Here is a 16,828-nt window from a genome sequence, read left to right as displayed (position 1 = left end):
AGAGAGAGAACTCAGATGAGATTAATACTCTCGGCTACACTGACATTAACTTCTCACCCTGGAAGGAGTGCTCCTTCCAAAGCCACATGAGGCTGTGCGGTGGGGCTAGCACTGCAACGAGATGTAATCCTCCACTAGCTCCTCCACTTCCTAGCACCGGACAGTCGGTGAGGGAAGCCCCAGGTTCACAACCTTGTGGGCGCGGAAAATGAAACCCTCCTGGCTTCCAAGGGGCTCCAAGAGCTGCAGGACATTGCTTCTACTTGCCCCAGCTGTTGAGAGCACTGTCTGCTCCCCCTCCTGTGGTGGGCTCCCCCCAGTCTCAGCGCTGCCCACCTCCCACCCGGGTCACCCCAGCACCAAGTCCCTCTGGGACCAGCGTGCAGAAGGGGCTCAGCACCAAGCCTGAGACCGTCCTCGTGGGGCAGCCCCGAAATGTTGGGCAGCCACCAACAGCCAGCTCCTCCCTGAGCGGCTGGGCGCGTGTGGAGTACGAGCTGCAAGAAACACTGTGGAGAAAGCTCACTATTAATTATGCTCCACAGTCCTGTTTTAATTAGAAGACAAACTGTTGTGGGAATACAAGCCTAGATTCAGACCTCAGGCCTTTTCATTAATAATTTTCCCTGAACATGTCAAAATACTGCAATCAGTTCACTCTTTTTCTTTTTCCTATTTTGCCTCCTTTCTGGTTCAAGCACTAAGGACCATTTCTTGGTGGAACCTGTTCTCTCCTGGCATTGCCATCAAAACAAGCAAGGTTCTGGCATCCTTCCTTCTTCACATGGAGCACCTTCCTTCCTCCGCACACCGTCAGGCTGAAGAAAGCTGTGCTTACAGGAGATAAAAAGACCCTTGCAGTGTTCTTGAATAGTGCAATGACATCAGCTCTTCAAGTTTGCATTTGCCATTATCAACATCTGATGGGACAAACCATGTGAGGCAACCAGCCAGCAGCACTTACCATGTCTGTGTCCGAGACGGGGCCAAAACTTGTCACATAAATGTCTGTCTTGACTTCAGTTACGCTGTCTGGAATGAAAAAAAAAAGGGGGGGGGGTGGGGGGGAGGAGGAAGGGCATGTTTAAAAAGTAATTAGAGAACAGAATTCATTTATCCAGGAAAGGTTTTGACATGGTGCACTTTCATGGCAAATGCCACCCTAGCGAAGCCCTTGGTGAGCTGGCATCACACTTTCTGCTGTACCCTGAACAAGGGCTGATTTTATCACTTGTAATTGGGCAAATTCATCTCTGAGCAGCTCTGCTGCTTTCCACTTTTACACCAAGGATGAGTAGGTCCCACGCAGCCAGACGACGTGTATTTGCAAAATGCATACAGCTATGCAGTATATAACGGGGTGCAGATCCACACATTTTCAATGTAGAGGTAAAGCCCTGATGTTCTGAAACTCCTTTTAATCTGCAATCCCTTTGTGTCTCCCAGCCTGATAAATAGCCTAGCAATGTTCCACTGGTTTTAGGAAACCCTGGTTTTGTTACAGCTCCAGGCTTATCTGTACATAAAAAGAATCAATATTCTGATTGCCTTTTGCTCCCATCGCGCTTGTTTTCCTGATGAGCAGCTGCTGTTGCAAAGCTGCTGCTCCCATGCATTACACAAACACCCACATGCCGACACACACTGCCCCCATGGGTGCTGACCTCCAGACACTGCCCAGCAAGAGCCCTGAGCCCCAGTTCCTGCCCAGAGCCCTAAAACTCAGGGCAATCTTACTCATATGCCTTCAGGTAGAGACGGACCAAAGTGCTGCCCAGAACATGGCCAAAACAGCACACACAGCTCTCATTCTGGCTTCCTTCATTATGATCTCGGTGTGTTTCCCCCAAAAAATATCTCTGTTTGCAGGGAAATGAAGGCACAGAGAGTGGGTCATTTTCCAGGTTTACAGCCCTACACTCTCTGCCCACTGGGTTATGCTGCAAAATGATGAATGAGATGAGCTTAGCACTATGCTACCATAAATCCCCATTGCTTTAGGGATAGATCATGCAATTGTGCTCCTTTTGTGTGGCATTAGCTGGCTCGGAGCTGCTTTTTGAATAATCAAATTAGAGCCACAAGTAAGAGCTCATGTTTTATCTGTAGTATCCCATTCTGGCCACCGCAGCAGTTCGCAGGTAGCCTGGATGGCCCATTGCTCAATTCAGTTATGGAAATCCTTCCATCCCCTGACAGTTATTTTGCAGTATTACGAAGCTTAGTCTTATGCTTCAAAGTTTTGTATCCAAAAATAAGATAATGCATTCTGGCAGAGTTTTCTCCTTAATGGCTAAAATATACATATACATGTCCTTAGTTATTATGGCTGGAAAGCATCTGATGCAGCCTGTGGCTGATATTGCTGTGCTATATAAGTAACCCTTGATCTTGTCTCGATGTGATAAAAAGAAGGTTAAAGAGAAATATGTATGTGGTACACTTTCTGAAACACTCTGAAAGCAACGAGACAGCATCCTGAGCAAAATGAGCTACTTCTGTAAGACTCAGGGTATTCTCTCCATCTCCCACCAAGCAAGTCCTCAAATGAGATACACAGAAGAAAACTCTAGTGAAGCAAGGCTCTTTAACACATGCAGCGAGAAAACTAATTATATTTTAGATAAAACTCGATCTCTCTCCCCTCCCGTCCCCTCCTCCCTTCCTAGCATTCAGCTTATCTACAATAAATAATTTGTAGTCACGGCTCTCAGAGCAGACACGTGGCTGCCCATGCAGCCAAGGGGAACTGAGCTGGGCAGAGGGGTGAAAGGATCCCCACTCTACAAAGGCACCCTCAGGATCCAAGCTCTGTGGAAGGGATTTGGGGAGCAACAATGAGGTGAAAAGGCAGGACTAGTTTGGGGCACCTTTACATACGATGATGATGTCCTTATCATACTGTAACCTGGCTGTCACAGAGCCCACAGACCCTTTCCCACCCCATCAATCTGGCAAACCCAATCTAAGATGATATTTATTAAGATCCTGTGTTAAAAAAAAAAAACAAAAAACATTACCTAGGACTGACAGACAGCTCACCCAGACTGTCACGGATGTTCTCCTGCCCAGCAGGATGCCTGCACCCTTTGTGGCAAAAGCCTCACAGAACTTCCCCATTAATATGTGCTCCTAAAGCAGGGCATGGACTGGCCAGGATCCAGAGGGATTTCTGAAATTAAATCGTCCCTGAGCAAGCAGGGATTTCAACAGAGCAGGGAAATCCTGAGATCGGTAAAACACCAGCAGAGCTCCCCTTCCTGCGTGGTGCTGCAACCCAGGAGCTCCCACACTGCTCTGAGCACCTCAGCCCATGATGGTGACGCCTTCTGCTGCAGCGATGGGGAGCTGCTCAGCCAGCCTCTCCTCCTTGCCCTAGCATGTTCCCCCCTCAGCCCTGACAAGGGGAAACCTCACTTATTTTGTGGCAGCAGAGAGAAGAGCATCACCTGCCTCAGTTCAGGGACACCCTAATCCCCAGCCTGGCTGCTTTTTGCAATTCCCACCAAAGATGTGATAATGAAGGGCTGTGCTGTAGTTAGGTGCATTCCCTGGGCCTGCTGCAGAACGTTAAGTGCTGTTTTTCCTTTCCTAGCACTGCTGTTCCTTACCGCTTGAAGTTTTTTATATGCAGGGTGAATTGAGCCTTCAAGCCCGCTGGGAGGCAGGTGGATGCTGCCAGCCCTATTTTATCACTGGGGAAACAAAAAAAAAAAAAAAAAAGAGAGGATTGGCTCAGGTGGGAAGCTGGAGTAGAGCACAGAGCAGAACCCTGGGGGCCGCACCACTGCCCAGCACAGGGCGCGCTGTGCCTCTTGGCACTCGCACCCTCAAGCCCCATGGCCAAGCCCCATGATGGCCCTGCAGCTGACACCTGGGGACTGGGAATGAAAGAAAATGCCTCGAAGCAGATAAGAAACAAGAAGAAAAAGGGATTTTCAGGTTCAGCGTTTGAACATTGGCAGAGTTTAGATACCCAGGTGGTGTATCCTGTTCCCAAGCCGTTCAAGGCTGGTTCCCTTGTTTGTGCCTTTGCCCACTTGTAGGCTCGGCTTATTCCCAAGCCTTGGCACACCTGGGTTTCCAAAAGCATGTGAGCAGGAGTGAGGCTCTGCAGGTCCCTCGGAGCTGCCCCTTTGCTCACAGGGCACAAAGCCTGGCCCCTGCCTGCCAAGCACCGTGCTTATTCCTGCTGCAGAAATCCCCCACTGCCAGACAGATCTGCAATGCAAATGTAAAACAAAAGCTGCAACATCCCTTCCCACAGTGTTACCATGGCATTCCCTACACCTGCCTGCTCCTTAAAAGCTCCTTCTCCAGGAATTTGCCACACCGCATCTAGCTGCTTGTGCAGGCAATAAATATCCCTATTAGCATTGCACAGAGGGCTGGATTCTGCCACCCCATGCCAGCAGGGTGGGTTGCCTCCCTTTCACGTGCAGGCTGCTGCGGGGGTGCTTTGGGGTTCCCATTTCACAGTACACACTCCCCCCTATCCTCTGCTGCTGCCCAGAGTTCCCTGTCCCCTCCTGCTGGCGCTGGCTCCCTGCAGTCCTCTGCAAGCGGAGAGGCAGAACCCCCCTTCCTGCAATCCCCCTTTTAAGTGCTCATGACTCCCTAGGCCTGCGAGGAGATCGTTATTATTTACAAAACGACCGAGTGCTATTTTTACTCTCTTCTTGGAAGCAGCGGCAGTGCTGGAATACAAATTACGCCGCCTCTCCCAGCCCGGCTGTCGATTGCAGGGCTGCCTCGACAAGTGATTACAGGAGGCAGGGGGGCACGGGGCGGGGGAGACCGAGAAAGCTCTTATTAAACATCCCGCTGCACTCATCAAGCGCTGTTTATTTAAGATTCTGGGCCGGAATATAATCGACTCGGTCGGTTGTGTTTCAGCTCTTGAGGTTTGCGGGTGTGCCGAACGTGGTCACGTTTTCCCAGCCGGGGCTTCCCAGAGGCTGTGCCGCAGGCTCGCAGGAGCACTGGAGGTTCCCTGCTGCTGCGTGCTGCTGAAACAGGGGCAAAGCAAAGCTGCTGCGGCTCCGTGCCGGGGATTCCTGGCTGCGGTGCTGACGTAGGGGAGGCTCGCAGCCCTGTCTCGCAGCCGAGCTGGGTGAGCAAGGGGACGGGGATCTCCATGGGCTGCAGAGGCTGCGAGCCTGGCGGTAGCCGTGTTTCTGAGCATGATGGCACGGATGGGGCTGGAGAGGAGGATGGTGCTGTCCCTGCTCTGCAGCACCCAGGGGTATGAACCCTAAATCCGCTCCAGAGCAGTGTCTGGATGCTGATGTTTCTGCACCAGGCTCCTACGAACTGCCACAACCTGAAAAGTAGTGACAGGCTGGCAATGCCCCTTAATGCTCCCCTAGGCTGCATTTATCCTTGGCTCAAGACTTTCTCAGCTTGATGAGGTCCCTTATTCAGTGATCTTCCTCCAAGTACCTGTGCAGTGTCCCCTCAAACACACAAAATCCTCCAGGAGGGACTCCCACCACCCTGTGGCGAGGGCAGCATCACCATGCAGAGAGAGGGGACACAACTGTCCCACATCAGGCAATTCAGTGAGCATGTGGGACAGGATGGGGCATCAGAGCCACCACAACATCCCCAGGAAGGGAACCACAGAAGAGGAGTTTGTACAGCCAGCCCCCACTGCCTGCCTTCCCCCAGGCAATTGCCACACTATCTAATTTTTGCAGCTGCACGCAAGCTTTTTGGGTGTCTCAGACTTCGTTTTCTCAGTCTCCCACTGCAGGGATTTAATTTCCTTTCAGTTTTAGCCTCAGCCCAGGGCAGGTCCCCTGGGGCTCCCTCCCTGCAGAGCACATTAGACACCAGCACTGGCCAGAGCCAGCAATGGGTCACAGAGGGATATGGAGGGGACGGGGCAGGTTTATTATCTCTTACAAGAACATCACAAGAGATGTTCAATAGAATTGAGCCGTCTGAAATCAGCAAGGTGCTCAGCAGCACAGCACGCAGCCTGCACAGCCCACACACAACAGCAGCCATCACAGCCAAGAGTGTCACCAGCAGGGCTGGCAGCTGGCCCATGCTTTGCTGACCGGACAGAGCTAACAGCAGCGTCAAGTTTAATTCCCTGAACTACCTAAAACACCATCAGACGCACAGGAAATCTCACTTGGGTGGAGGAGACAACATCAAGAGACAACAGAGACCCTGCTGACTCCGTGTTGTCCATGGAGGGATGGTAATCCTGAAGGCCACCCAGACCTCACACCCTCTGGTGGCATCTGCCTCTCTCTAGTGAGCAGGGAGGGACATGAGGGTGAGTAGGGTCCTGCTGATCAAGGCTGGCCTTAGCCTCATGCTCCCACCTGCAAAAAGCAAGTGGGCATGGGGTTAAAGATAATGGGATGCTTGTCCACTGCAGACTGGGTCAGCCAAGGACCAAGCATGGGGAAATTTGTACCCTGCAGAATAAACCACAGAGCAAGGAAAGAAACAATATAAATGTCTGAAACAAATGCCTTATCTCAGCAAAAGCAGGGGTGAGTAAGAGCCTGCAGGGGATTGCCGATGAGACCTTTGGATCAGATCCGTATCTGGCTCTGCCTATATGTCATGAACTATTTATTTAATGCAGTTTTGCTCAGCTATTTGCTTGTTTTCAGAAGTGGTCTCCCCGTCTCACCAAGCTGAGATAACTCATCCTGCGTAACAGATCTGACCCCCCTCCGTTACGCTCCCAGGGTCTTCTGAAGCCTTGTGATCAAAAAGGCACTGCAATTGTAGAGAAAACGAGAAAAATTGCTGCTCTCCTTGAAAACATCAGGCCTGTCCCTCTGTCCTGGGGTGCCGAGGCATCTTCTCACAGGGATGCCTTATCACCCACAGCTGTTGCTCGAATCCCCCGGGACCACCAGCAGTTCCTGCACATCTCCTTGCAAAGATGCTGCTCCCTGAGCTGCGGTGACAAATTGTGCCCGGGTGCGATGGCAGCTGCACGTCCTCCAGCCAGGCTCGAGACAAACCACTGCATCTGTAAGCACAGATCTGCACGTGGTGCCACTGCCAGCAGCGCTCTCTCCTTTCTACCCCCCAGCTTAGATATTTCAGCACAGGAGGGGCAAGAAGTTAAGAAGAATTTCAGGGAACCTCTCAAGAAACAGACAACAATGAAGCCAGCGCAGCCTGCAATTACAAGCGTTCAGTTTTTCAGCCCAGATGAAGTGAGGTGGTGCCTGTCACATCCCTCAAGGAGACAGCCTGCTGCCCTGGCTCTCCTACTTAGCAGGGCCAGAGGAGAGCTGATGCAACAAAGAGATTTATGTCCTGTCACACACAGCTCACGGTGTATGCAGCTTTGTGACCCAGCTGCACCTAGTGTCCTCTGCAGGAGCTAGACATGGGACCAAGAAGTGACCCAGTCACCCCTTGAGCATGGCTTGTCCGGGATTAATGACACCACCATGCCTAGGTGGTTGTCTCATTCCCAAGCAACCCCTGCTGCCACCTGGGGATCAAACTCCTCAGGCTATGTGGGGAGGATCAGCTCAGTCTTCGGGACAGAAATCACGAAGTGGTCTCCAAATGCTCGTGGCTCTGAGCTCTCTCTGTACCTGTGCAGTGTTGGCTGCAGAGTTTGGAGAAGCTCCAGCAGCCTCCCCGAACAGACAGGGGCTCCAACCAGCCTAGGAGCAATTCTGCTCCACCAGCGGTGGGACCAACAAACCTTGCTTGCCTGCAGATCAGCTTTTCCTGCCTGTTTTTTCCTGATGCCTAACACCAGTTGATCTCACCCAGCAACCCTCTCTCTACTTTAGATCTTTTCCCACTCATCTGCATAATTTCACAAATCTTGCAGGGACTTAAAATCTTTGATATCTACTTTTCAGTCAGCCTTTGTTCAGATCAGGAAACCAGCTCAAGAGCTTTTAGAATACAAAAGGCAGAAGGAAAGACATAAGCCTCGCCCCATTAGGAGTCCAGGAGAAAAAAAAAAAAAAAATCTACCACACGACTCAACAAAACCATGCTTACAGCTCAGGTAATTTAATTTAGCTTTCCCTCATTGCTCCATGCAGACATACACATATTCTTATTACTGGGTTAAGTGAGTGACATTAAATACACATCCAGAGGCTAAAAGCAGTATGTGGTGCAAGCTATTGATAAACAAAGTCCAGGCAGAGGAGACGAGAGAGTCAGAAGCAGCAACTGCGCGAGGATGTGCAGTCATGGAGGCTTCACACACACCCCTCGTTCTCACACATCCAGACTACAAACAGAGACTACAAATTAGTTGAGCTATTTTTGCTACAGACAGAGATGAAAAAAAGAATGAACAAAGCTACTGTAGTTACTATTTTAAGGACTTAGGACACCCTCAGATGCTGTAAAGACAGAGGAAGAATACATATGTGCGAGCGTGCTTTGAGAGCTACAGCTCTTTGAGACCCTGTGGTAATGGAAGAGATGCTACGTAAACATGTTTGTTATATATTATAAATACGATGAGAAGATGTGTGAATATAAATTAGCATACATAATTAAGCGTACTCAGTATTGATGTCTGCCCATGACAGCTAAGCCAGAGGCGCTTGGGGAAGACAACCCCCGTGCAGACACAGCTCGGGTTCCTCCATCAGGGAGCGTGCAGACCAGCCCTGGCAGGTTATCACACACTCCCTTCCTAACTCGGTCTCAGTGAATCTTTCTTTAACACAAACTATCACCTCTGAAGTCCCAACAGGCCACTCACATGCTTGAATAGGAGCTGCAAAGCTACAGATCATTGCCAGCAAAATCCTTCGCTTTGTAAAGCAATTACAGAGCTCTGTAATTCATCAGAGCTCAAGGCAGATCTCCAGGAGAAAAGATAACACTAGGGTGCAATACAAAACTGCTGTTTCTAACCTGATAATCATTGATACATAGAAAATCACTGAAACACTGGAAAACAAGCGGGGAAATGCAAGAAAAATCAGAGAGACTTGCTGCATTACATTAATTTTATGTCATTGCAGAGAAAGACAGAATAAACAAGCCCACTAGAGCATGTGGATTGCAGGCTGAGCCCTGAGCTCCAACCTCATCAGCGCCAACCTGCCCTGAGAGCGCAGTGCAGCTCTGCTGTGCCTCAGTTTCCCTGTCTCTCAGCCTCAGCATCACCTTCCCATGCCTCTGGATGTACTGTGTCCCAGACTGCTCTGAAGGCTGGGGACTGCCAGGCTGCATGATGGACAGTAGCATGCAAAAAGAAGTTAAAAACATAAAAATAAAGGCAGCTCCTGGGGCTTGCTGTACAGCTGAGAACAAGAGTCCATTTAATTCTCAAGCCTGTCCCCTGAGGCCAATGCCAGGTAGTGAGACGAAGATACAAGAAAACCATAGCAGGGAGCAATGCAGTAATTTGCACACTGGTTCCCTTATCTCGCCCGCTAGCTCCTGCCTGGCGTGTCCATCAGCAGGAGAACTTTATCAGCTCCTGCAGCAGCGTGCCTCTGGTGACACCACTGGCATCCATCACCACCCCCAGGGCAATGGCAGACGGTGCGCTCCTGTCTGCGCGCACCCCGATGCTTTCTGTGCCATTTGGAAAGCTGGGCTGTGCACACAGCCAAGGCCTCCACCGAGCTGTCTCCCGGCCGTGATGCATGGGTCACTTGGCTGCATGGTCACTGCTCATTTAGTTTGCAGCAACGCCGATATGCAGAGCAAATAGTCTCTAATTCGCACTGCTTTGCGCTGCTCACTGGAGCTTTTTCCCTGATGCTGGAGTCCAGCCCACTGCCTCCCAGTGCTGCCTGTGCAAGGAGCACTGAGGTGCTCCACAGCAGGCTTGTTTGTGTGCTTGGGCTGCTGCTTCATCCCCACATGAAGAAAACCTTCTTGAAGTAAGTTCTATGACGACTGTAAATCTTTCACTCCACAGCAGTTTCCAGCTAATAGCGTTGTTTGTCCCACGGACAGGGAGGCTCTTCGTTTACCACTTACACAAGGCAATAAATAGCAAGTTCTCTGTCCTACCCACTACATGAATTACGACATGCTGCACCGTACTCTGACACTCCCATCAGAGATGAGCAGAGGGCAGATACCTCCAGATGTGATTTTTAATTTCCTTTGCTGGGGGGAATGTTTTCTTGTTTCAGCGACATGCACTCAAAGCGTTCCAGTTCCCATGGCAACTCCCTGCTTCCATTTAGATGTCATCTTTCATCCCATCCCTTCGGAATTAGACATCTCCTAGCAGAAGTTTTGAAGAAATGTCTCTCAAATATATATTTATTAGAGTCAGAGCGTACAAGTGTGCTTTGCTGACACGTTTCTTAGGCAATTCACAGCCTACAGAGGAGAAGCTGTCTCCAGAATATGCTGGCTGCCAAGCTGCCTTTTCTCAGCCTCTGTCTTCAGCCAGAACTCTCCCTTTTTTTCTGCCACATAAATATTAGTTAGAAGATACTCTTTTGCATTTTTTTCCTCCTCTCCCTCAATTCCTTGTTCCCTTTGCTCCTCATGCCCAGGCTCAGCCCAGCTCTCTGTTAGCCTGGGGGGTGCCTGCCCAGTTCCACACACACTGGAGGTACCTGCAGGGCCTCTGGGGTATCCCTGTCCCACTGGGGTAGGGATAGGAGAGGGGAGAGGAGCTGGTGGCAGTGCTGCTGCCTGGGTACCTCCCTTGTGCCGTGTTGAACCTCTCCCACCAGATCAGAGAGAGGCAGCGCCAGCCCCGGCTGGAAACCATGCTAGCGCTCCCTAATAGAGCTGTAACATCACAGCTTCAAATTGCCTTCCTTCAGGAGACAAATCCAAGCAAGCTAATTGCTGGGAGCTGAGCGGATCCGGAGGCTGATGGAGCTAATCCCAGGCATGTTTAAATGCAAAGGCCCAGGGAGTCTCACTCAAACCCTACGTGATCACTAAAGCTCGCTGCTCTGCCTGATTCTCAGGTGCAGCCTGCATGGAAAACACAGAATAAGGCAGAGAACTGGGAGCAACAGCTTCAAGGCCAAGACACTGGCCCTCAATGAACCTGCACACAAGCCAAAGAGCACCAAAGCTGCACCTCCTGTTCACCCCATTGCAGACACCATGCAGATAAACAGCCCCGTCGTCCCTCAGAGAAGTTTCTACATGTTTTCTTAGCCCAGCTTCCAGAAGGGACACACAGGCCCAGGGGACACTTCTTGCTGACTCCAGACTTCATGTTAATTGTACCATCCCACCAGCCATTAATCAAATGTCTTCCACTGGCGTTTTTATTGGAAATCAATTTAATAAAGTAGGTGGGAGTCCACATGCTTCCATAACACCGGATAAATATTCATGGGGACTTGTGCTGCTTTAGCTAAATGAGTTTTTTAAATTTAACTTGTGCAATTTCCTTGTTCCAAACTATACAGCTTGGCTTGCCCTTGGTCAGGACGCTCAGGAATAACGCGAGGTGGGACACGGCCCTGCGCTGGCTCACTCTCAAGCACACCAAGGAACAATCCCTTGCTCTCTGGCCAACACCTTTTGGCAAAGATGCTGTCATCTGTAATTGGAAATAGGAGTCTGCTGCGCTCACTGCAACCCCAGCACCACAGCAGAATTCAGATGTCCACCTGGAGTTCAAACCTCACTTCCAGCCCCTAAGAGTATGCGGCAACCTCCGGATGTGCACCATCTGATTTCTGCTTTTCCTCACTGTTTAAGAACCTCATGCGCTCCAAAAGCAAATAAATGGACACCATGGGAAATGCTTTTTCCTGATGCTTATTGAAGGAGATTAAGGAGCTTCCACCAACCAAAATATCTAACAGGCCAGTGAAAGGACTGAAATACACCCACACAAAGCTTTGAAATGCATGGGATGTGAGTCCCGGGAGAAGATCTGAGCACCAGGCTCACCCTCACGGAGAGGATCTCCCTTCTGCAGCCTCTGAGGGAAACATCTGCTCTGGATTTGGCCCTCATTGCCTGCAGAGCCAGGACAGCAGCAGTGACCAAGGCTCTTCTCTGCAGTTCTCCTCAAAGGCAGCTATTAGTGTCCAGACGGAAGAAAGTAAAGTCTGACACATCGATCAAATTTAGTAGAAAGGCAGGATTCAGACAGCCCTTATCAGCAAGAGATTTTACAGCTTCTAACAGCTTCATTGTTAACTGGAGCAGTGAGGAGCTGCGGCTTCCAAAAAGCAGCAATGCAGGGCAATTCAAGCGCTGCCAGGACTCCTGTCATGTTATCCTAGTGATACCCTTCTCTTGAAAGGCAGTGCTTTAGAAATCAAATGGATCATCATTTTGCCTTTGTTATTAACACAAACTGACTTGTTTTCATCGTTACAGCCTCGACCTAATTCCCTGCGCACACGTTCCCTACAGCAGCTCAGATCTCTGGACAGGATTTGCTTTCCCTGGGCTTTAATGACATGAAGATTGTGACTAGCCCCAGAGATGTGCACGGAAAGTCTAAGACCAAGAAAAAGGTGCAGAGAGCATTCCTGCCCTGTACACATCCTCATGAGCTAGTGACAGTCACGTTTCCTATGGCCCAGCTCCAGGCTCGAGATGACACAAAGATGAACACAGCGCATGAAGAACCACCACAACCCCTTCCCCTCATCCCAGCAGCTACAGCTGGGGCAGAGGTGGGCATGAGACAGTCTACTCACTTAGTCCCATGAGATAATCTAGTCACTTAGTTCCTCCAAAACCACATCTGCTACATGGACAGCTCTCCTGTAAACCTCCGAGCCCTCCGATCTCTCTGATTTCGCCCCTTTTAAAGCAGCAGTCCTTCTTCTGGGAGATCATCCTTGCTGGAGACAAACTGCCTGTCAGCAAACAGCATTAAATATAGGGTATCATATTCAACAGATAATGGCATGCTTTTAGTTTATTCGCTCTTGGATGCAGGTCACACAACTAATGTCATCTCTAAACACTGAAATCCTGGATGTGAAAAGGTAAAGCTTAATTGCCTTGAACAGCAACTCTTGTATTGACTCCAACAGAAGGCCCATAAATATTAATACAGCTATATTTAGCCCCTTTCAATTATACATACAAAATTAAACATCTTTCTGGGAACAAATCAGTCAGGATAGGGTTCAGGGGTTTTATTCTTTCCCTTTTTAATGCATCGTGCATCAAAATAATAATTCTGATAGAGCTGCAGCTCACAAAAAAAAAAAAAAAAAAAAAAAAAAAAAAAGGAACAGTTGGAGGCAGAGGCTTAAAATACCTTCACCTGGCTCAAGCAACTCTCTCCACACATAGTCACAGGCACCTGCAAACCCCTGGTCCCACCTGCACTATGGCCATGCCCAGGCAGTGCCTTCTGCAGTTCAGGCCCATCTCATTTGTACAGAAATCACATCTACTTTCCTGATTTGCAAATTAATTATACTTACCTTTCTTTGCCAAAGTGGACTTAATGGTATTAGTATTACATGACAAAGGGAAGCAATCAGAAAGCCTCTCTCATAATGACAGCAAGATCAATGAGGAAAGAAGAGACAAGGTTTCATGCTTTCGGTCTTTAACCCTTCTACAAGCAGAAAGAACCCTTTCCTAGGAAAAGACTTTACCAAATTCTCAACATGTGAACAGGTGAATCTGTCCAACAGAAAGGGCTCTAATCGTTCAAACAAATACCTGTAATTCAATTCACACATACACACAGTCCCTTTACAGAAAGGGCAACTTGTGGAAAGAGAAGTTTGCACCTTCATTTTTTGCATGACAGGGGCTTTATCTGGCTAAAGTGACATTCACAGCTCTACAGGCAATATGTCTGCAAGTAAGTAGGAATTCAGGACTGCAAAAACCTTATCTGGTCTGTATGGATACAAATAACTTCCTTGACAAGAGTTCAGATGGGTGCAGTAAGCCTTGTGCAAAGCCTTTGCCTCCTACCCCTTTGCAAATTGCGGTGTCTTCTTTATGGTCATCAGCTCCTTTCCTTGACAAGTTTCTTCTATCAGAATTGCAACTGATCCTCTAGAAAAGAGGCACCTGAAATGACTTTTACAGGGTTGAAATAGTGTCTGCAGAATTCTCAATTTATTTTCCTCCAGTCATGAATCATCCCATCCACTGATTCAGTCTGAACTTTGTCAGAAATAGGATCTTCCAGTAGGCTTGGGAAAAAAATCACTTGTTTTTTCCAAGCCTGTTGTTCTCATCGTTTTGGTTTGAATTATGTTCTCCCAAAAGGTAAAATGAACAGGCTGTCCCTTTCTCACAATGCAAATTGTAGATTGAAAACTCTCTAGGCTATACTCTGTGCTTGTAATTCCCAGTACTCCACAAAACATGCTTAAAAAAAAAAAAAGAATATTAACTGTATGTCTTTCAGAGACACGCTTTTAAAGTAAACTACAGGTTAGTATGCACAGACAAATCATTACATTTTTGGCTTCACCAGAGTCTGTAAAGCTTGCCATTTACCCTCAACAAGGTGAGAATTTCACTCTGACTTTTAGCAGTGTTTGGCCAAGGGACCCTGTACCATTCAGCCTGCACAGCCTTAACAGCAACGCGCTCCCCAAAGTCCCCTGCATCTTCCAGAGCCTCACGACCGTTCCAATACTTTTATTTAATCCAACAATAACCTTTAAATAAATGAAACAGCATTACCACAAACTGGTCTGAATCAGCAGCGTTAATCCCCCCGCCACAGGAGGCCCACATAGATGTGATTTGATCTCTCCTTCCAGATGGAACCAGTCTGAAATCCACCAACACAATCAATGACAAAACATCCTCCAACAGACGCCATCAGTGCCTCTGTATAGGTACATGAATGGCTGCAGACATACTATTTTCTAGCTCAATGAATAAAATACCTGCTGTTTTCTCAATATTTGACCAGTTGTTTCTCCATCAGCTTCCCTGAATAAAACAATTAAAGTTGTTTTTAAACCCAGTAATACCTAATAAAAAACCTTACTTCACACTCTGAATTAAAGACACATTATAAATCCTTTACATTTGACTAAACGGATGGAAATTCAAATAAATGACTTGCTGCCATAATCCAACAGATCAATAAAGACATCCTTGCAGGCAGTTTATGGCCATCTATAACACCATCTACTAATGTTCTTAGAGCCATCTAACACATGTTCAACATGCTTAAATATCGGCTCACGCCTTCCGGAGTCATTACAAACAAATAGCATCATCCTGTCTCCAGCACATACCCACCAGCTTCCCTCAGGGCAGGGATGAGCTGCCTGACGTTGGCAATGGCTCGGTGCAGGTGCCTGATGTAGGACTGAAGCTCTGAGTTACTCCAGTACAAATTTCTGGCATTAGAAGTCCTCCATAGGGGTTCATCCTCCTATAAAATTCTCACCCTTTGAGGAAATCTTTCTTCTTGCCCACATACATGGATATATGGAGGAGTTAGTGGGATGGACTCCTCACTGAAAACACACAGCAAGCTAAGGCACTACCTAAAGAGCGGCACACAAAGCAGAGTGATAAACATCTTTCCCTCCCCAGTCCCTGCAGCCCAAGGACTTGGTTATTTCCCCTCCGGAGAACCCAGGAGCCCAAGGACAGCTTCACTACGATGCTCAGCTTCGGCTGCACAGCTCCTTCAGGGACCTGATGCCGTGCTTGTCCCCTCCACCTGGCCATGGCTCCGATGGCCCTGAGGGACACGGCGCTGACCTGAGGCTCAGGTGCCATTTCATGCTAGAAATGATCAATCTTTCCACAACAGATTTCTGACCCCTCCGGAATGTTTGTGATATCCCTGAAGCTCTGATACAAGCTTGTTGCCCTAAGCAAATTCATAACTTATTTAAGAGAAGACTTTCACCCTTAGGCATAGCTGTCAAGCCCGTACTCCTCACTCGCCCTCTGATGTGTACATGCCTTTACGCGCGGAGCTCCCTCTCCCTCTGCTCTGTGGGTTTAAGCAGCAGCACCAGGGATTTCTACATGAGAAAGGAGAGCATCAGGGGCTGCGCAAATCCACAGCAAAGCTGCCTTCAGAGAACTGCACTCGAGGGGAAGACAACCTTTCTTTTTTTTTGTATTTGTTCATAGATCTTAACTTCAGAAGTTCGACAAGACAGAGCAGGGTCCCCATTGCCCAGAAAGGTAAATAGAAGAAATCGCTGTTCAGGCTATGCCTTGGCTTCAAATTAAAACTCATCAAGGAATCTCAGCCAAAGACAAAAATCTGAGATAAGACATGGATTTTCTCTAAGAAAGAGTCAAATTCCTCCCTGGAGTAATCAGTGCAAGGCATGAAGTCAGATCAGAGAGAAAAGATGAGAAGTTCGGAGAGAAAAACTCATCTCACTTGGAGAGAAAAACAGGGTAAACACAGTCCTGAAATCCTGGAAATCACAACGAAACACACTGGGTTTGACATCTGGTGTTTCTCTTGCACAAACAGCAGATCAGGAAACTGTTTATGATGCAAACCGTATGTAAGTTCACAACACAGGTGAAAAGACAGCATCCTGGTGAGCAGAGGAGCCAGAGGGCCTTGGTTACTGGGGATCAGCTCTGCATCAACAAGGAGCAGTTTGGGAATTTTCCTACTCTGTCTCAACCCCTCCTCTTTGATGGTCACACAGCTGACAAGCTCCTACCTGCAGGTCAGGACAAAATAACAGAGGCATGAGGATGCAACACACTGAGCACCAAACGTCACTCAGGTGTCTCTCAACCTAAAGAGAGCCACTCTCAACCCAAGACCAAAACTTTTTGGCTGTCAGCACTTGAATCAGGGAAACACAGGTGGCAGAACATGGATCCAGATGTTTCTTGCTTGCTTAGAGGCCATCATGCAAACTACACCATCATCAAAAGAAGAGAAGACACCACACCACGGAAAGAAAACAGGAAAAAAAAA

The 16,828-nt window shown here is 48.4% G+C and overlaps 1 protein-coding gene across 1 annotated transcript in view; it reads right to left on the bottom strand.

Annotated features, from left to right (window-relative positions):
* Positions 1 to 16,828, bottom strand: part of LOC311213976 (gamma-aminobutyric acid receptor subunit alpha-3-like) — a gene marked incomplete at both ends in the record, with an annotated part of 51,502 nt that overhangs the window by 26,809 nt on the left and 7,865 nt on the right. Inside the window, one exon of the mRNA XM_084294330.1 lies at positions 965 to 1,032. Coding sequence (XP_084150456.1) covers positions 965 to 1,032 — 68 coding nt within the window. The remainder of the gene's footprint in view (positions 1 to 964; positions 1,033 to 16,828) is intronic.

Source organism: Netta rufina, assembly GCF_964035555.1.
Source record: "Netta rufina genome assembly, chromosome: 12".
In the NCBI taxonomy this organism is placed as follows: Eukaryota; Metazoa; Chordata; class Aves; order Anseriformes; family Anatidae; genus Netta; species Netta rufina.
The sequence above is the reverse complement of the archived record's forward strand: the minus strand, read 5'-3'. Positions and strand labels throughout refer to the sequence as shown.